General features: G+C 40.0%; 1 protein-coding gene across 2 annotated transcripts; it reads right to left on the bottom strand.

Moving 5' to 3' along the window:
* Positions 1–7644: 7644 nt before the first annotated feature.
* LOC127755619 (uncharacterized) lies at positions 7645–19768 on the bottom strand. 2 transcript variants are annotated; one of them, XM_052281310.1, is made up of 25 exons: positions 19173–19768; positions 18144–18251; positions 17837–17922; positions 17496–17757; positions 17206–17405; positions 14940–15395; positions 14552–14828; positions 14198–14332; positions 14012–14092; positions 12636–12731; positions 12452–12541; positions 12265–12360; positions 12135–12191; positions 11992–12060; positions 11791–11877; positions 10706–10807; positions 10523–10612; positions 10349–10429; positions 10040–10120; positions 9836–9931; positions 9699–9755; positions 9573–9617; positions 9422–9487; positions 8682–8728; positions 7645–8307 (listed from the first exon to the last, which is right to left on the bottom strand). In XM_052281310.1, the coding sequence occupies exons 1-25, from the start codon at positions 19395–19397 to the stop codon at positions 8262–8264; spliced, it is 3036 nt and encodes a 1011-aa protein (XP_052137270.1). In that variant the 5' UTR covers positions 19398–19768; the 3' UTR covers positions 7645–8261. The 2 variants fall into 2 exon arrangements, with proteins under 2 accessions (XP_052137270.1, XP_052137271.1); XM_052281311.1 differs by having other exon boundaries at positions 7645–8304.
* Positions 19769–20958: the final 1190 nt, after the last annotated feature.

The raw sequence follows: 20958 nt of genomic DNA, 5'->3' as shown, positions 1-20958 counted from the left end.
CATTTTAAGAAGCTCTTTTGATTAGAGACTGTTTTCACATGTGCAACTTGACGATGGAGTATTGGAGTAGCATGCTTGGCTTTAAATCCTATAAAAGAAATGACCATGGCTGTGTTTAGTTCCACGCTAAAATTGGAAGTTTGAAGAAATTGAAATAATGTGACGGAAAAGTTGGAAGTTTGAAGAAAAAAATTGGAATCTAAACAGGGCCCATGTCTCTTAAATATTCTATCCAACCTCAAAACTCCAATCTTTAGCTATTCAAGAGAATTCGCTGTCATTGTTTCAGTCTTACAAGCTTCAAGGGCAGACCCAACATTTTTCAACAGCAAGTGAAAATCCAATGGTAAAATACCACAGGGTCTCTCTCAGTTCATTGGATTTCCCATCTGTAATGTGCCACAAACTGCACCCTATTCGATGATTATATATATAGATGAAATCACCGATGGACTTATCATCACGAAGCAATTGAATCAGAATATCAGATACTTCTTTAATGACTCCATCTGATATTCTGATCAAAGAAAAAAAATTCAGAGCATTGTAGGTCAGGCCGAGTTTAGATACAAAGTTTTTCTTCAAACTTTCAACTTTTTCATCACATCATTCCAATTTCAACCAAACCTCCAATTTTGGCGTGAACTAAACACACCCTCAGCATGGAGCTATGGCAGTCTGGCCTTTCATCTAATAGGTCATGACAGGCCTACTGTAATAAGCTAAGCACATATACAGAGATATCTTTAAATACCGATACACTGGAGTCACAATGTAGTATAGCAGAAATGTTGAGCCATCGGATAATCACTACTTAGAAAAAGGCTTTTCCCAGATGGCCAAATCATATTTTCGCAGGCGGACAAGCCATCCGCCTGCACCTCAACGTCTGCAAAAATAGTTGATTTTCACAGGCGGGCAACAGATCCGCCTGCGAAAATATCTTCGAGCACTAAAGAAAAAAGGACAGCCACCGCCATTTCCGGCGGTAGCTTCCTGTTCCCAATCCATTCCCCATCTAATCCATTCAATTCATCTAGTTCATCCAAAAATCACCAAATCAATTCATCCGGTTCATCCAAAATCACCGAATCAATTCTAGCAAAGAAAGCAAATAAAAACGTTCAAAAAATCACGGCCGCCGCCTAGCCGTCGTCCGCCGTCGCACAGCCGTCGTTCGTCGCCGCCGTGGCACGTCCGCACCACGCCGTCGTCCGCGGCCCACCGTCGTCCGCGCCGCCGCCGCACGGCCGCGGCCCGCCCCCCTCCGGCCAGATCTGGGAGGGAGGGGCGGCCAGGAGCCGCCGCCGCCGCCTCAACCCCCCACGCCGCCTCGACCCTCCTCGCCGCCACCGCCCACCGCCGTGCTCCCCCCGCCCTCTCCGGCCAGATCTAGGAGGGAGGGTCCAGGAGCCGCCGACCACCGCTCTCCCCCCGCCCCCGCCGGCCAGATCTAGGAGGGAGGGGCCAGGAGCCGCGCCGCCTCGACCCTCCTCGCCGCTGCCGCCCTCCGCCACCGCCGGGAGCACACGCCGCCACCGCCCCGCGCCCGATGCCGTGCCCGGCCGCCGGTCCGCGCTTCACCGCCGGCCACCGGCCTCCCCCCTCTCCCCTCCGGCCAGATCTGGAGGGGAAGGAGGGAGGGAGGGGAGCCGCCGCCGGCCGCCCCGCGCCGTCCGCCCCTTCCACCGGCGGGGAGAGTGAGGGGAGAGGAGAGGTGAAGGGGAGGGGAGGGGAGGGGAGAGGAGAGTGAGGGGAGGGGAGGGGAGAGGAATTTGCCACAAAATGTGTCATGCCACACCTCACTTTGCCACAAAATGTGTCATGCCTCACAAAGTGAGGCTAGCAATTTGTTAGCCACAAGTGTGCTTAAGTTTGGCAAGAATTTGAGTCTATGACGCATAGGTCCAATGACTAGCAAAGTGAGGCATCATACAATTGTGGCAACCAACCAAACAATATACTAAGAAATTGTGACATGTCTAAGGTTTGGCATGGCAACCTTTGGGAGCCAACCAAACAGCCCCTTAGAAAAATTTCAGCCGCATGTGCCACATATATATACCACGCTAATTTTCGCAGGCGCACCTCATGTGGTCCGCCTGCGAAATTTGATGTCCGTCTGTTTTCGCAGGCGAACCACTTAAGCGGTCATTTGGCTCTAAGCGTCATGTCCGCCTGCGAAAATAAGACCCCCACGTCGTAAAAAAAAATGCGTTTTCTAGTAGTGAATAAAAACAATGTCATTACATAAATGTAATTACATATAAGTTACATTATAATTATAATATATTTACGCTATGATTGTATATTATATTTATATCTGATAATATTTTAGAAGAAAATTTGACGATAAATGTATAATTGCTTTACAGTTGATGAATCTAGAACTGTTTACGCTCACAATTTTCTCAGTGTTTGGATCCAAACTATACGATGAAAAGGTAGTTTCATTGGAACGTAATTTCATAATGCATCGAGAATACCTTGTGGATATGCAGGTTATTACTGGTCACGTGGGCGAACGAACTCATCACAAGAATTGGCACTAATCAAGCTCATGTTCCCTCTGAAACTACTAAGGAAAAACTTGTGACAACAAGTTTATACCTGACAATTACTGCTTAGTGGATGAGGTGAGAAGCACCAAAGATTTTGATTTCTCCTTTAATATAACTTATTTTGTTTGGTTAAAAAAATTGTATATTCCCCAAAATTTCTCCCCACTATTATTCAAGCTTGAAGCCTTGAATGTTGTTCACTAAAGAAAAGACATGCCTACAGCATGTGCTTGTATGTACTGTTGTATAATCTATTGCCTGCCTTGGTTTTGAAGGTAACTGCTACATTGAGAGAGGCTGGTCTTCCATCATCAAATCTGAAGGGCCTCTTTAGATCCCACCCTGGGGGGCAGAGCAGCAGAAAGCTTTGGATAATATTAAGGTATATCTGAGTTCCCCTCCGGTTTTAATTCCTCCACAAAAGGGAGTGTCTTTCAAGTTGTATTTATCAGCCAATGAGAAGTCAATTAGCTCAGTTTTGATTCAGGAGTTAGAAGGCAAGGAGAGGGCTATTTTCTATTTAAGCCGTAGGCTCTTGGATGCAGAAACAAGGTATTCTCCAGTGGAAAAATTATGCTTGTGTTTGTATTTCTCTTGCACAAAGTTGAGGCATTACTTACTATCCAATGAATGCACTGTTGTATGCAAAACTGATGTGATCAAATACATGCTATCGGCTCCGGTTTTAAAAGGGAGAGTTGGAAAGTGGATATATGCTTTGACAGAATTTGATCTCAGGTAATCCAAGGCAGTCAAGGGGCAAGCTATAGCCGATTTTATTGTGGAGCATCGTGATGATTCAATCGGCTCGGTTGAAATTGTGCCCTGGACTTTATTCTTTGTTGGGTCAGTTTGCGAGCCAAAAAAAATGGTTAATCAATGGAGTGACAATGGTTTGATCCATAACACTCGGCGTGATGAGATCTCTCTCAAGGCAGTATCAGAGGGATTTAAACGAAAAGAGTGGTGAAATATTTGAGAGTGACACCATATAAGGTATCTTGGGAACTCTCTTACTTTGGGAACTGTTAGAGAATCGTAAGTGGCAATTACACCCTAGTGGTGTGATTATGAATCATGGATGGTTTTCCATTGCTCATGGCAGCCGCTATAAATTCCAGAAATCATCATGATGTTCCTCGGAACTTGACAGAAATTGTTCCATACGTAGGTCAGAAGCATACGGAGTCAAGTACAGAAAGGTGTAGTCAGTAAGGTATATGACAGAGAACCTCTTTTTAACGGATCATCTTTACCGAAGTTATGAAAGCGAAGTTGTTATGATCAAAGGGCTGAAACTCTCGACAGCATCAAAGTCAGTTTCCATCAGACGCTCAGATTCCAGTACTTTTGGGAAAGTAGCTGCGGGGCCTATAGTCCGTCAACCCAGAAAGAGTCAGCAAAGGATGATCGAAGAAGTGAGAAGCCATATCAGGAGAAGGACCTTTTAAGTTTGATCTGTTAAGTGATCACTGTATGTTTCAGAGAATGTCAACCATGCCATCCGTTCAGGCATACAACACCGAAGCCAGGCCTGAAGCAGGAAAGTTATGCCAGCAGTAGAACTAATGGGGAATGTCAGTCAAGAGTCAGTATGCTCATGAGCTAAATGAGAATTTCTTTGTGTGGAATCGCCTATCATCAGCTAAGGGTTAAGCTCCATGTCTCGCCGGGACGAAAGTGCATCGTCATTGCTTCATTTTGATTGATTGATGAAGTTTTCAGTTTTCAAAGTCAGGGCTCTTTGCAAATCAGAGGAGTGTTGTTATTTTTCAAGGACAGCAGTTCAATTGTTCCCAGTCAGGCGGAAGTATGACTACTCTCTGTAAGGGGGTAGGTCGCAGAGATGAGTTTTGGCTTACCTCGTCGCTGTTTCCGGGTAGTATTCAACATATTTTTTTTCTAAAAAATTGATGCATGGAAATGAAGTGCTAATTAAGTTACCAAAAAGTAGGATTGCAGTCATCACTTTAAATCCAAAATTCGTAATGACTTGCATAAACATAGTTAAAAATTAAATGTCAATATATAATTAATTTTGCTGGAAGCCTTTCATGTTTCCAGGAATAACCCGTAAACATTTAATAGAGCTTGAAAATCATCATTAAGCTCTAACCTGATTCTTGGGAGTAGCATGCGCCTGAGCCAAAATTTCTAACGCCATGTTTAGTTTCAAAATATTTCTTCAAACTTCCAACTTTTCCATCACATTAAAACTTTCCTACACATAAACTTCCAACTTTTCCGTCACATCGTTTTAATTTCAACCAAACTTCCAATTTTAGCGTGAACTAAACACAGCCTAAGTGGCAAGCATGTCATGTTCACTTGTATACATATCCGCAGACAATACTACAATCACACCAGAAATTGCATATCTACATAATTGCCCTCAGATTCAAACTGTATCTACCATCGCTAGCTGGTGAGCTCACATTGCTAACATGTCAATCTACGTTCAGTCATGCAAATAATCTACTCCCTCCATCCCAAAATGTTTAACACCGTTGACTTTTTTAAAAATGTTTGACCGTTCGTCTTATTCAAAAAATTTAAGTAATTATTAATTTTTTCCTATCATTTGATTTATTGTTAAATATACTTTTATGTATACATATAGTTTTACACATTTCACGACGAACGGTCAAACATGTTTTAAAAAGTCAACGGCGTCAAATATTTAGGAAAGGAGGGAGTACGTCGCTATTAAGAAACAGGAATAAATTTATGAGTGACATAAATGAGTGCAGTTTGGAAGGAGGACATGCCATAGAACTGGACGCACAATATTTCATCAAATAGGTATTGGGCGTTTAGATTTTGTTTAAAGTCCAAAGCTGAATTCACCACAGAAAAAATATAAAGATCCCAATGTTAGTTCTGTCAAGGGTGTTCAATTCTTCGGTTCCACATTGCAGAAGCTTAGAGATAATAAAAGGTATATGGTTGTAAGCTGACCTAGGGAAGATTTTACCTGAAAGTTCCATACAATGCACGGGTCGTTTATCTCAAAATGCTTGCCCATTGCCTTATGTCTGAATATGAAAAAAAAAAAAGAAGCATTGTGACAGTTGTTACCTCGTCAGCGTCCAGTCACCTGAGCCATAAACCAAAAAATCAGACAACTCCATTACATTAGGCATGGTCAGAGAGTGAGAATAGGCTGCGGTGGAAGCTTGATAGCAAGACAAAAATGTTAGTTCTACTAATATAATATGGATAGAGATCAATTGCATTTAAGACATTGTCAGTTCCAGCATCACTTTGAAATTTTGTGAAAATCCATGTCGCTGAACAATGACAATATAGACACATATCCACCGTTCAGGATATAGTAGGAGGCGTTCCGGCCACACTTCTCTAGCTCCTTCACTACGGCCGTCAGCATGAATTCTTGGTTGCATCATGTGCATGCCAATCTGGTGGAGCCCGGTGCCACCGAAGCAGCATCATGTGTATGTCAGGTTCGCCCATGGTTGTCATACATGAGTAACTTAGCAAAGTTCAGATCTACATTTTGAAATTCAGAAAAGCAATTCACTCTAACTGCTCTACATCATTCTCACACAAGTAACCCCACAACTCCCAAGGAAAACAAGAAAGTACCAAACCTTTTAGCTTTAAGGCTATGTGAACTCAAGAACTCTGCTGCATCTGCTACGCCATGCCTCTTACTGAGCCTAGCATTGCTTCTGGACATCCTGCATATGGATTAACGATTGACTATACTTGAAATCAGCAATACAATGTTCAGAAGCATATGGACGTGATGACCTGGTTGGCTGGTTTCACATTTGGACATCAGGATACCATCACCATCCGTGTTTGCTCACACATTTGCACCAACGAAAGAAAATACCAAGCATACATCCATTGAAAAAAATACAAAGACCATGAATTACTGCAGAGGAGTGCTGACTGGAAAAAAAATCAAGCAAAAAATTAAAGATATATTTGAGAAATACGCATATGATATATTACAATGAAGCAGCACACCTTCAAACTTCCAGATCTCCTCCACTTCAAACTTCCAGGTACACAGAGGTAGTACCTGCACTGGAACCTCTAGAGGTAGTACCACTCTCCTTTCTCAATGAACAAAGTTTGATAAACAAATAAAATTTCTGTTAAAATTATGTCCGGTGAATTTAACATTGGCCAAATAAATTTGTCCGTGTTGCACATGCTGACAGCTGCTGACCTTATGTTCCAAGAGGAATTTGAATAAAATCCAACGCAATTTGGTAAACATATAATAGAGTTAAACAATTATATATAACTAAACTTTAAAATACAGCTAGACAATTCGATGGCGGCAGAGGGGAGGTGCCAAGCAGCGAGGTCTTCCCCGATGATCGGCTGTGTGTGGCGGGGCAACTGATGAGCAGAGAGGAGATATTAGGGATGGGGGAGAGATTAAAGGGGAAAGGGGTGGGGGAGGAGGGATCTGTACCTTTGGAGGGGTAGCACGGTTGGTGTGCTAGTGACGACGACCGAGCTCGTTTTAGGCGTAGGGGGCGGCGACTTCCCTGGTGATAGGGCACCGCGGTTGAGGCGCGGCGGCGGAAGGCGGAGGAGGAGGTGTGGCAGCAGAAGGAGGAGGAGGCGCGGCAGCGGAAGGAGGAGGAGGTGGTGGGGCGGCGGAAGGCGGAAGGCGGAGGAGGAGACGCGGTGGCGGAAGGAGGAGGAGGAGGCGCGGCGGCAAAAGGCGGAGGAGGCACGACGGCAGAAGGCAAAGGAGGAGGCGCGAGCGGTCTGGGCGACGGTTTTTTTTTTTTTGGCGATTTGGTGAAGAGAAGGATTGAGAAGCGCTAATCGCAGTGTTAATCCCACCAAACAACTCGTGCCTTTTATATTAGTCTAGATATAGCACCATTTTAAGTGTTTATGATTTATTCTTTTTTTGGAAAAAAAACAAGGAGTTCAAGTTTAAATATGAGTACTGTCTGGTGCCATTTATAATTGAATAGAGGGAATATTTTTCTGTGATGGCAAAGTCCAAGCAAACCCTAAAAATGAAAGAAGTAAGAGAAAACATCATTGCAATGTCTGTTGCTTGCACTTTTTTGCAAGTTGTGGGTGTGTCTGTTTCTGTCAAAATGTAGCCTGGTACCATGATGAAAATTAGGATATATACATGTGTGCAAGTGTGTTTGTGGTACAGGTGACTTGATTAATCAAAAGCATTCAGGTCTGCTTAATTCCAGGTGATCACAAAACTTGGTGTGCGAAACTGGAACCATGGTAGTTTGGTTGATAACTTTCATTAATTTTGACAATTTGACCCTTTGCAAAAACTAATTTTACAAATGAACCGCCGCCAAACTTATTTCAAAAGTGACCTTTTTTCTCAGCGCCAAGTCGTGTGGCGCTGAACTTAGACACCTCAGCGCCACGTCACCTGGCGCTGAATACCGTGCCACCATGAAAGGCTGAGTCAGTGTGCCAACGCACACTCAGCACCGAGCTATTTGGCGCTGAGGTGTCTAAATTCAGCGCCACAGGATTTGGCGCTGAACAAAAAGGTTATTTTTGAAATAAGTTTTGATGATGGTTCATTTGTAAAATTAGTTTTTACAAAGGGTCAAATTGTCAAAATTAATGGATAACTTTGTATGCCTACTATTGTCGCCCTAGAGGCCTAGAAGATTGACAGACAGGTACTCCTTGATTTCGTGTTGCAGCAGTCTTGAGCCAAGTCTAGTTCATCCCGGCAGTGAATTCCCCGTTGCCATCTATAATCCTTCTACGACACGAAAACAAGGGGAAAATATAATATAAATAAATCAAAGACTTGGCATACGAATATATCATGTCTATATAATAGATTGTTTGGTTAGCTCAATAGAAAAGAGCAGAATCTGAATCAAGATGTACATGGAAATCAGCAAGTTCTTACAGATGGATCGGCAGTCTTTATTATACAAAGGCTGTGTTTAGTTCACGCCAAAATTGGAAGTTTGGTTGAAATTGGAACGATGTGACGGAAAAGTTGGAAGTTTATGTGTGTAGGAAAGTTTTGATGTGATGGAAAAGTTGGAAGTTTGAAGAAATATTTTGGAACTAAACACGGCGAAAAGTAACAATAATAAAGAAGGAAAATAATAAATCACAAACTACCTTGTAGTGTGTCCAACTGTCATCTCATCACCTGTAGTCCTCCATATCTAATTGCAAAGAATGTGACGTGATGTTAGGATACACATGTATGTATTTAAGCTAGATTAAAGGTCAATGACATGTCAAGCAGGAAGGATTTGCACAGCGAAGGCACATTTCAATACCATATCACGCTCTGCCTAACATCTAGCCCAACAAAGGTAGGAGTATGAAACACTATGTATGACTTTACTGCAGAGTAATATTATAGCATCTATATGTGAATCAAAACTAGTAGGATATATTCATTGGCAGCATTTCTGAACAGTGAGGAGTCCGTTTCCAAATATAAGCATTTCTAGATTGTTTAGCAGGAATAAAGGTTTGAGAAATGCTTATATTGCATACAAAATATGAATCCTAGAATGCTTATATTTGGGAATGTAACGATTAGCTAGTAGGAATCTAGGCAGGGATCGGAATTTTAGATGAAAATAAAATATGAGAACTGAGCAGGAAACTGTATATGCCTTGTTTCCTGGTAGACCATGCTACATGATTTCTTAGTTTCGTTTAACTTTTTGTATGTCTTTTTTTTCTCTAGAATTTGGATGTTTCCTTAGCATGAAAATAAGAAGTTCATTGACAAAGCAATTAGATTGACCAAAACCTGCCAGTATTTAGAATGGTGTCTCCAGGTTCTCTGGAGCAAGGAAGAGAATGGAGCTAATATGCATCAATACCAGAGTAAGTTTACTAACCATTTTTACTGGCTCTTGAATGATGTCGTAGTAACAATGGCTATAGTATCTTGTCTCCATCCAAAACTGACAAAATGAACGAACATGAATAAAACATAAATAAATATAATAGAACCAATAGGCAAATTGTGAGAAGTGCGCATTTCAATACCAGATCACGATCTTCCATCCATCTACAGAATGCTCCATCAACAACCTGAAACAAACCAATAAATGACAATATAAGGACTTGTTTCACAAGGAAAATCTACTAGTTCAAGGAGATGACTTATCCTACCACAGAGAAAGCATCATCCCAAGTGCTATCCTTCATATTTAACATTTCCCGATAATCCTGATATTTAACACATTGAATCAGGTTTCACTATTTTAGTTAACAGACAAACGATGGTGAGGCATGAGAAAAGATCAGACCATAATTCCACGAATAACATAATATTTTGGAAGGTGAATCCCAGCAAAGACATGCTCATTGAATTCGTCCACAAGTTCTGAAAAGTGTTCGTTTTCCTATAAATGCAAGTACACAAAAAATAAAACATAGAATTAGGTAAAGCATTTATTGATTTTGCATGCACTATAAAGCAAAAGTAAAACACTATTTAGTGCCATAAGTACCCATTCAATAGAATCATCATCCACACTGAAGAAACCTTCTGCCTCAAGCTCACATATCAAACTTTCAAGTCTATCTCTATGCTGAAAATTTATACAATCACAATTAGCTAGTAATGAGACCATATCCAAGCTTATATATTTGCCACTTCAGATAGGGTGCTATAGCATGTTAAATACATATAGTGATACAAATTACCTTCACTCCGTGATTAAGTAACATCAAGAATGTAGTAATTTGAGGGAAAAAAAACTTGAGATAATTTTAGTGAACATTAAGGACAAGCAAGACAGAACAGATAGATCACATACCTGTAAATTTATGACAGCACTTTTCATGTGTTTGCAATATAAGCATAATTGATCTTGCTTACTGAGAAGTTTAGCTCGTCGCTGTAAGAGGGCACTAACATGTAAGGGACAGTTCTCATGAAAATACTTTTGAAATAATTTGTGAAAAATGAAAATACGTCAAGAAAATAGTACCTCATATGACAATTTCAGGAGATCGTAATCCAGATCTGTAAACTGACTACGCAAAATATCATCATCAAGAATAATATTAATGAAATCATCCTGAAAATCATTGGTACAACAAATAACAAACAGTTGAGCAGAATGTGTAGTCCTGTTTTTGCACGTACAGTAAGTTTATGATATTTTCCCTACCTTTGAAGAACTAGTCCGACGGACAAAATCATCTAATGCACCAGAAGCCAAATGTATATCAAATGCTTCATGCAACCTAGTTTGTTCTTTTACTCTGTCATACTGGTGGAGAAACAACACTTTCAGGACAAGAACGGTGGCCAAACTGAAACATCAAGAGCAAGACTAAACTAGTGGCTCATTATTTCAACTTTACATACTATATTTTAATAAAGTATGTTCTTACAAAACCATGGTCATACCAAAAGTAAATTGAAGAATCAATCCAATGGTTTCGGCTAAAAAACTAACATGTTTGAATACTGAAACATGTTTGGGTCTTATATAACTGAAGAGGGTATGTTGTTTGTAAAATGGTAACAAGGGCATGCAACCACCAAATTTTGAAAAATTTCAATGCTTTGAAGTGGGGAGTTAACAAGAATATACAGTGACGAGTCAAACCACTTGCAAATGCCTTAATGCTAACAAAGAATATCAAATATGTTCAGATATCTGCCATGTATAGTGAGGAGTTAACCAAGCGTCTGGTTCAAATTCCATTTGAACCATTGTGTTTCATACAAGTTTAACAAAACAAGTCGTGAATGTTTTAGAGACATGATAAAGTTCTGTTTATTAGCTAGCAACCACAAAGATCAGTATGCAGCTATTACCAAATTAGGTAAAGGCAACAATATCTTACTTGCTAGCAGCTCCATTTTTTTTTAGCAATTGTACATATGACTCAGCTACAAAGTACAAACCTTATGTTGTGCATTGCTATCTAACAAATCCATACATGATTTGCTACTTGCTAAGTAAACAAGAACTGAACATGCTACTTGACCATATGGTGATTTATGGTGATTTTAAATTATTTGCTACAAACTATTTCATAGCAAATAACATCGAAGCTACTGCTATGATTGTCTTAATGCTTCTAGAGAAGCCAGCAACAACAACAATAAAATGCCTAGCAGCTAGGAGCTAGTAGCATAACAATATATGCAAGGGAGTGAATAGCATCTAAGCAGAATTGTTAATTTTGCGATGAAAAGCACAAATATGCTTGACATTAGTATTAATAGGATTGTATAGCATACCCCAGACCTTGCGTTCTTGACCTCAATGTAATTCTGTGCATAAGGTTGTAGATGCAGCAAAAAGTCGCTTGAGACAGGCTGGAAGGACTGCAGAGAAGAACACTAGTTTCAATGAGTACTCAAGAACATGATAACTCAAAGGTGAAGCATAGCTGCACGAAATGAATATATTCCTGAGAAGATGAAAACTGTAAAGTATACCTGAACATGATGAATATCTTCCCGAGAAGTTAATAGGCAAGCTATTTCACGTAGCATTTCCTTGTCATCCTGCATAATGAGCTCACATTTAATTTATTAATTTAAGGAATATAGAAAAAAACATGTAATTTTTTGTAAGTTACCTGACGTATCAGAGGATGGAACTGAGGCTCCCAGGAATCTAATATTCTACAGAAGAGCTGAAAGAGGAGTAATTTGGCCAATATTCAAATAGAGTGCATTTAAGCATTAGCATACATGTTAAAATCCTACCTCAAGTGTCTCCTGCCTACAAAATCCAGGAAGTGCAGACCAAACCTCTGAATCGTCCTCCACAAGTTCTTGCACGCTCTCATCATAACCAGAACACTGCACAACATCCAAATACATACACATCATGGTGTTTCTGCTAGGTGTAGTACCATCTTAACTTGCTAAGGGTACAGGACAATACACGTACCTTAATATAGGGTTTAAATGTGATAAGTTTACAAAAAAACTTGTATTTTTGTTCAGTCTCTCTCTTGCAATACACTGAAGTTACTTTACGCTTCAGAAAGAGCCAAAATAAATAATCAGAATGTGCACGCATATACTCACACACCCACCCACAGATATACTTGCAAGCACATCAATATACTTACTGACAGCATAGTTGACATGGCCCATGCATGAGAAATTGCACAACAATCAGTATCATGCTTGGACACAAATTTAATAGGAGAACTAAGATAACAATCCTGCAAACAGGTAAAAAGATTATTAAATTAAAAAAAGGTAAACAGACTATCATATTGTACTTCAATACTCTCTTTGTCAGTAACACATACAGAGCAAGTACTAAACATATCTCACAAAAATAAAAATGTATATATATTTACTTCAGACTTATGCAACTTTCAGATTTTACATAATAAATTTCTAATGCGGAAGTGAACTATGATTAGTTTATTTTCAGACAGAGAAAACATGTGCATAAATTAAATTTCTAATGCGGAAGTGAACTATGATTAGTTTATTTTCAGACATAGAGAAAACATGTGCATAAATTAAATTTCTAATGCGCAAGTGAACTATGATTAGTTTATTTTCAAAATTAGTGCAATGCAGTGGCTTTTGTGCAACACAGTGGTTTGAACATTAAGAAAATGAATAATTCAAACCATTGGAGTATATTATTTTCTGATGCTAGCATCTTTTATCACAGTACGCAGTGCCGTATATTGACAGGTGCAACCTGTGCATATGTTCAGGCCCCCCAAAAAAAATAGGACCCCCAAATCCACAATTAGTATTATTTATCTATGCCTAATTAGCAACAAATTACAGGGAAACAGATAAAAAAAATAAGCCCCAAAAGATTACAAGGCCTAATCCCATCCCTAATGCTTATACTATTTGATACTTTGTTTTGTTATCAGCTACAACTTTGCCAACTCCTCTTTTTTTCCTAATAACAATTACTGATTTCTAAAGTGTGAAGTTCGTCCACTCTCCGTTGTTCGCAGAAGCAACATGGCAGCAACACTATAATCAATCAGCAATTTCATATAGTAGCAATTTCGTAATAAAAGAGTTATAAAATCTCGCAGCAAGCGTGCAAGATATCCTTTTTTAAATTTTAAGGCTCTAATTTGTATTTCGCACCAGGGCCTCAGAACCCTAGGGACGGCCCTGACAGTACGCATGTATGGATTAGTTCAAATGATAACCTGACTAAACAAACAAACAAAACATATATAACAACGATAAAACACATTAAATTCTGAATCATATATAGGATTGGGAGCTGTACAGATCTATCTAGGTTATGTGTGTGCTAAAGTTTGGAATTAGCAACTCTTAACTCTTACAAAAGATTTAAAGTAATGCGGGGCAACAAGTATCAGTTTCCCAACTCAAATTACATGTGTACCAGGTCAAAAAAAATTACACATGTGCCACTGTGCCAACATTATAACCACAACTCACTTATGCATTTCTTTAATTGAAAGAACATTTTTTATGTATAAATAATTACCTCCATTGTATCACCAATTTCATCCACTTTGTGCAACATATCAACATAGGTATGAAGATAAGCTATAAATTCTTCTTCAATCTGATTGGAGAATATATATGTATATTGGTCAAGTAAGGAAAAAATTCATTCAAAATCATGAGCATCAAGGTAGAAAACCAAAAATAGAAGAACAAGAAGAAATACCTCCCAGATCCACACCATGTCTTGAAGTTCATCAGAAGATGTGTATTTATAACGAGCCACTATCATTTGCTTTGACAGCCAATCTTCAAATATTTCTGCAGTGTTTCCATTGCATTCACCTTCCTGTGCTGATCCCTAAAATAAAAAAAAATGCTTGAGTTGAGTAAATGAGTTCCTTGGCCTAAAAGAACAAATGTGCCAATATAAGCACTATAAATATTGCCCAATACTAATAATTATATTAATATGACATTGCTTACAAAAGGCATAGAACTCACATATATCAACCCAGATAACAAATAATGGCAGCTGCCAAAATGGAGGGAGTACAAGAATTGCATGCTAATGAATTACCTGGCTCTGCATACAATGGTATGCATCTTCACAAAGAAGATAAAGAGCATTGTTATCTGACTTCGGCTCGAGGGTTAAGCATTGTACAATCTTTGGAAGTATATCATCTTGAACAAAATATAGAAGTTCATCATTGTGCGTAGCAATAGCAAGTTGGATCAAACTATGACAAAATGGTGCAGCTATAATCCTTGCTTCACCATCCTTCCAATAGCCAAAGATATAATTGATTAACCTTAGTATTGAAGATCTAATGTTATCATGGCATAAAAGATACCTACATGTGAAATAATTCAAGTGTTATTTATATTCTAAAATACAATAAAATAACTGCACAAAATCTCAAAATATACTATTGTCGTTGTAAGCTGCAGTTGATCCATCTTACCCAACAAGCGAGCTTGAAGTAGATTCCAAATCTGCTGTGCTGACAATAGATCCATTTTGTTCTGGCAGTGCCATTGCGGCAAGCAAATATGATGCTTCACGAGTCAACTCAGAAAGAAGTCCCTTTCCTGCTTTCTCAACCATTTCTTTTGAGAAAGATTCACAGAATTTATCAGGAACCGACACTATATCCTTATACAGAAGACTGCACCATGAACTGTATAGTGTCTCTTCACAGTAGTGAAACACTGGTGGTAGAAGCATATCTATCCACTCCACCCAAAGATCAGGAGGACAACTTTTTACCAATGGAACAATTGTATATTTAATCAGCATGGTCAAATGACGAAAGTCCATTGATTCTACATCTTTTAGTAAGGTGCCACAAACAGAAAAGCTATCCAAAAGTTTACAAAATGCTCCCTCAAGACTCGCACACATACCTATAACATTGTACCTACAAAGTAAAATTAACATTTATGTGAACACAAAATTACAAAAAAAACATAACGTAGACAATCAAAGTATTTCTTTACTTTGAACTTTCAAAGTTTTCCTCGAACCAACATTATAACACAATGTTCAAATGAAGCTATAACTTACAAAATGCATTGGAAAGGGATATTACGCCTTACCACCACATCTTGATATCCTTAAATTATTGTGTGTTAGAATATGAGATGAAGCTTCACATTATATTTCGTGAATACATTGCTAAGGTACTATGGATCGGACTAGAGTTTTAAGTGGAGGAATGGTGCTAACTAAAGCAGGAAGGGTGCAACAGTCTATGATATCTATACTATCTATATACTTATGCTCACTAACTCCTAAAGCTTAACATGCAAGTGTGCCACATCATCACCCACTAACAATTATTATCTAGAGTATTTTAAAATCATGCAAACATGACGCCATTTACAATTTTGTTGTATTTTTAGAACTCAATATGCAAGTAATTTCAAATCATTATCTCCATATCATTTTCACATTCTTTAAACATATACATCTATCATTTCTATAATGTATAACATGCATTCATCCACATATCCCGAAACAAAGCGCAAGATAGTTTCTTTAATTAGGATTGTTCTAGAGGTCTTTGGAGATGCTTTTGGAGTCAAACAAATATCTCTAAGAGCTCAATTACACCTATGACCTATCCAATGTTAGGAGGAGGATTTAGCTTCCCATCTCATCCCTGAATATCTCTATCCAAAAGCCTACCAAGGCCGAGCTCCTCCCCTTGATTGATAAGATGGTTGATCATCTTCTAGGATGGGAAGCTTCTCTCATCAAGTTGGACGCCACATCATGGTTCGTGTAGTGCTCACAGGAGCTCCTTAAATGGGCCATCAAATATATTGATAAGAGGAGGGTCTTCTTATGGAAGAGATAGGAGAAAACAAGTGAGGATTATTGTTTGGTCACTTGGCAGAAGGTTTGTCGTCCACTTCAGTATTGCATCTATGGGACTTGATGGGTGATATTGAGTTACAAGAAGAAGAGCAAGATTAGCACACCTGGAAACTTATTGGAACAAGCACATATACAAGTCTGCTTACGAGGCATTTTTTTATGGAATCTATAAGGTTTGCACCATGGCGTTGTATTTGGAAGACATGGTTGCCACTACGGGGCAATTTTTTTCTTTGATTGGCTATTCCTAATAGGTGCCAAGAAAGGACTTCCTAACCCGGCCTCGTGCCTCCTATGTGGTCAGACTGACGAGAAAATTAAGCTCATCCTAATCTCTTGTGTGTTTGCCTGGGGCAGGGTTGGCACACCATTCTCAATGGCCTCGGCTTGGATTTTTGGGCTCCGCGGCTACACCGTTTTCCTGGTTGGTGGTCTGCCACAGTTAAGAAGGTACCTAGGGATCTCAAGAAGGGCAAGAATTCTCCAATCACGCTTGTTGCATGGGAATTGTGGAAGCACAGATGTGACTGTTTTCAATGATGTTGCTCCCTCAGTTAACTCGGTGGTTCAGGAAAGGAGCTTAGTGGTGTATGGCTGCAGCTAAAGGACTCATAACCTGCTCCAATGGTCGTTTGCATAGGATGATAGGAATCCTGAGAATGATGATGACTATGGTCGTGATTGCAGCTTTTCTTGTCTTGTAATAGAAAAGAAGTGTAGGGGTGTTGTGTGTGGTGGGTGTGTTTTGCATAGCATTGTCCCTGTCTGCTGCTTTGTTTTCTTTGCTCCTACTTATAATGAAATGGCATGCAGTTCTCCCGCATGTTGTCCAAGAAAGAAAAACATACCCAGTTTGGCGGATTTTTTCTAGCCACTCCCTTATCTCATCTACCAGCAACTCTTCCTCATTCATGTCCTGAATTTCAGTAGTTTCTTCAACAATACCACATAGCTTCTCAGAACATATAATACATTTAGCTCCTTCAAGTTCTTCTGATATGTTAGAAGCAACTTCATCCGTCCAGAGTGAATGCACATACTGAAGAAGCTGAAAGAAACAATTTTGTAAATGATTATTTCTTCTAGTATATCTTTAGGATCTCAATTTGTGAAAAGATATTTAGGTTATTTTTTTTACCTCCAAGAGTAGGGGAAATAACAGTGGAATAAGAGTAGTCAAAGTTGAATAGTTTAATTTTCTCTCATGATTGATTCCATCATAATTTTCTGCTGTGCACATGGTGAGCTCATTCTCAAAAAAAGCAACAACATTGTACACAGACGTCCTGAACTGAGCATTGTTAAAAAAATCCAATAGATTTGTCTCCCATTCAGGTTGGCTCCAGATTTCTGACAAACGGAGAAGTATACGTGAAAGCAATTTTGTATCTTTTTTAATCCTGTGACACAACAACATAAAGTTCAGCAAACTTAAAACCATTTATTGAAAGGAAAAAAAATAATATCAATGTCAAGTACCATGGACAAGTCACGACAAAAGTGAAAGCTCCATAGAGAAAGTTATTCTCTTCAACGAGATGAAGACCCATTCCTTCACCAATACCCTAAACAAGAATTATACAGACGGAAGTCATATATGGATAATATTGTCAATGTGAAAGTTAAAATATATTTGCCAGATTAAAGACTAAAAAAGGAGTAAATAGCATCACATGTTCTAAAGATTGGACATACGTTTCCATCTCAAGAAAGAGCATACATGTGGTAATAAAGAAAGCATAAGCATCATCAATATGTTAAATTTCACTGTGGTATAGATAGCTACCAAAAGAAGGTTTTCTAGGCCATGCCGCGGAATCTCAGAAATTTGTTCCTCGCTGACCATCTCGAGCAATGTCCTCAACAAAGGGTTCATATTCCCTACATCCTCCATCTGTGGCAATTGAAAGCATTTATGTTATTTAATATTCATTATTTCATTATACTAAATTTGATGATATACCACCAAAAGAAGTAGAGAACTTTGTCATTAAGGAAAAGAAAAAAAAAACATTATCACAAGCCAGCAATTCACTAAAATCACACAATATGACCCCATCCATAATTTTTACCACCGTTTTTTCTCATCTAAGCACATGCCCCCCCCCCCCCCCCCCCCCCACAACACACACACACAGAGACACAAAACAATCCAATTCCAAATGTAAGCACATATTGTCCGGAATTATGTCTCCAATCAAATTAGCAGGCACAAAGCAAATGATCCATTAGCATATGTATCACTAGTATTACAATCACAATACCCTGTTACTTTACCCCTTCTTTGCTGATGTGGCTTCTATGTAATACAAATAAAGTTACATAGATTATGATCTTGGCGATCAAGCAAATGTATTTGGATTTAAACTTACCACTGCAGTTCCAATTTCCGAAACGAAAACAACATCTAAGTCAACCAATATACTTTTTGCTAGATTAGGGCAGAGAAAAGACAGAATGCTCAAGACTGATGGCATGATGGCAGGGTGGCCTGTCTTGTAATGGTTGATCTAACCAATTGCAAATGGTAATAGCTTTTTCTTTTTCGACATCAAACAGTCAATTAGGCCTAATCAAGTAGGTATGAGCAAGTGATTTGTCGTAATGATCAGCCGCCCATTATTGGACATCAAGTCCAGTGAAACGCGGCTGCACACGCACGTGAGCTTCTTGATTTGAAAGAGAAATCCAGCAATTACGTGGTCACAATTAGAACTAGAGGGTTGCGTGTGGTTAGCTGGGAAAAATTCAGACAAATTATAATCTTATAAGTACAAGATGAGGATGCAGAGAAGAGAAAGAAGTAATGACAAACCGTCACCAGCTCTCTCCGTGAATTGTCCTGAGTTGATCGGTTGCCGCAGCTGTCCTCAATGTCTTGCATCCTGGAGCTTGGCTCCGTCGACGAATCGTCGTCGGTGGCTTCTGCTTCGAGTACGCTGAACCGATTGTGCCTCGCGGGGTCGCCAAGAAGAGCCTGTCGAAACTTGTAGGTTCCAAGGGTGCCACGAAACCGGGGATGCTTCTTGCGGCGAGGCATGATGATCGCCGCCTGGGGTTTTAAAAGCTTTTTACGGAGAGGAGGGGAAGGGGGGGATAGGATAGGATACCGCTCCCGCCACGACTGGCGGCGAGGCCGGGCCGCGTCCGGGTTTCCCTTCCCTCCCTCTCTCTCTCTCTCTCTCTCTCTCTCTCTCTCTCTCTCTCACGCCGGAGCTTCAAGGCCTCCTCCGGCACCGAGATACACCGCGCCAGAACACCCACGGCACGGACTCCTCTTGTGGGTCGGCGGTCGATCGGGGCAAAGGAGCCGGAGGAGAGGAGGGGGCCGGGGCTCCGATGGGAGGCGTGGGCGAGGCCGCGGCACGAACCGGAGTACGGTGGCGCGGCGTCTTACGCACGTCGCCGTCGACGGGGACGAAGACGGGAAGGGGAAAGAAGAGGGATCCCTCTCACGGGGAGAGGGGGAGGTATTTGGGCCAATGGGCTTATGGGCCACCGAGCCGAACGAGCAGTTCCCTGATGGAAACCAAGTTCAATCTACGTTCCTCAAATATCTAATCTAAATGGCAAATTTTGTTAAAGGACACTCCGAAAAATTATGGGACATCGCAAAGACGTGAATTTGTCCGGAAACACTCTGAAAGTGTGGTAATTTACTGCAGAACATTGAACGCATTAAAATATAATATCCACCCCATTGATGAGAGAGATAACATAAAATGACAGTTTTACCCTTATCTTCTTCTCTCTTCTCTCTGGTTTCTCTCAATGCTCCTCTCACGCATCCCCCTACTGCGACGGTACAAGAACCCATGGGACGTGCATATCACCCACGCCTACGCGCTCGCGCTCACACGCGATGCGGCGTTGATGCACACATCCCATGGTTTCCTTTACAATCACAGCAGGGGGCACAAGCGAGAGGAGCATCGGAAGAAGACCGGAAAAGGGAGAAGAAGATATGGGTAAAATGTTATTTTATATGGTTTCTCTCTCATCCTTAGATGGATATTATATTTTAATGTGTCCAGTGCCCTACAATAAATTACCAGATTTTTAGAGTGTCCTTAGGCAAAGTTACGTTTTTTAGGTGTCCTGCACATTTGCCAGTAATATCATGGTGAAACTGCAGTAAACCCTTTCGTGAGCTCTTGCCCTATTCTATTATATAGGGTAAGACTATTCTATACCCCCTCCCGCATGCCCCATCCTGCATGTTTTATTTCCCACATATTTTATTTGGGAAATTTTATTTCCCACAATTACTTCACTAGTAAATTAGTTAAACTTTAGTATAAATTCTATAAATAATTTATAAATCACTAAAACAAAAATCAGGATGTCATAGTTCATCCCGTTCTCGATTTGGATTATAATGATACATACGTATGTCCATGTCCCCCACAAGAACCATGCATCATTCAAATTTCTGTTGTCATTGCTCATCAAACTAGAGATCAATTCAATCAAAATGACTAACGAAAACACGGTCTCGAGATTTGTGCAACTACGCCCAACCCAATTATTCGTCCAGGCATTTCCGATTCAGCATATGTCTGTCGACTGCGTGCTCCCGTCCGTGGTGGTCTCATGACCAA

The sequence above is a fragment of the Oryza glaberrima genome, chromosome 11 (genome assembly GCF_000147395.1).
Source record: "Oryza glaberrima chromosome 11, OglaRS2, whole genome shotgun sequence".
In the NCBI taxonomy this organism is placed as follows: Eukaryota; Viridiplantae; Streptophyta; class Magnoliopsida; order Poales; family Poaceae; genus Oryza; species Oryza glaberrima.
This window is presented reverse-complemented; position numbering and strand designations above follow the sequence as displayed.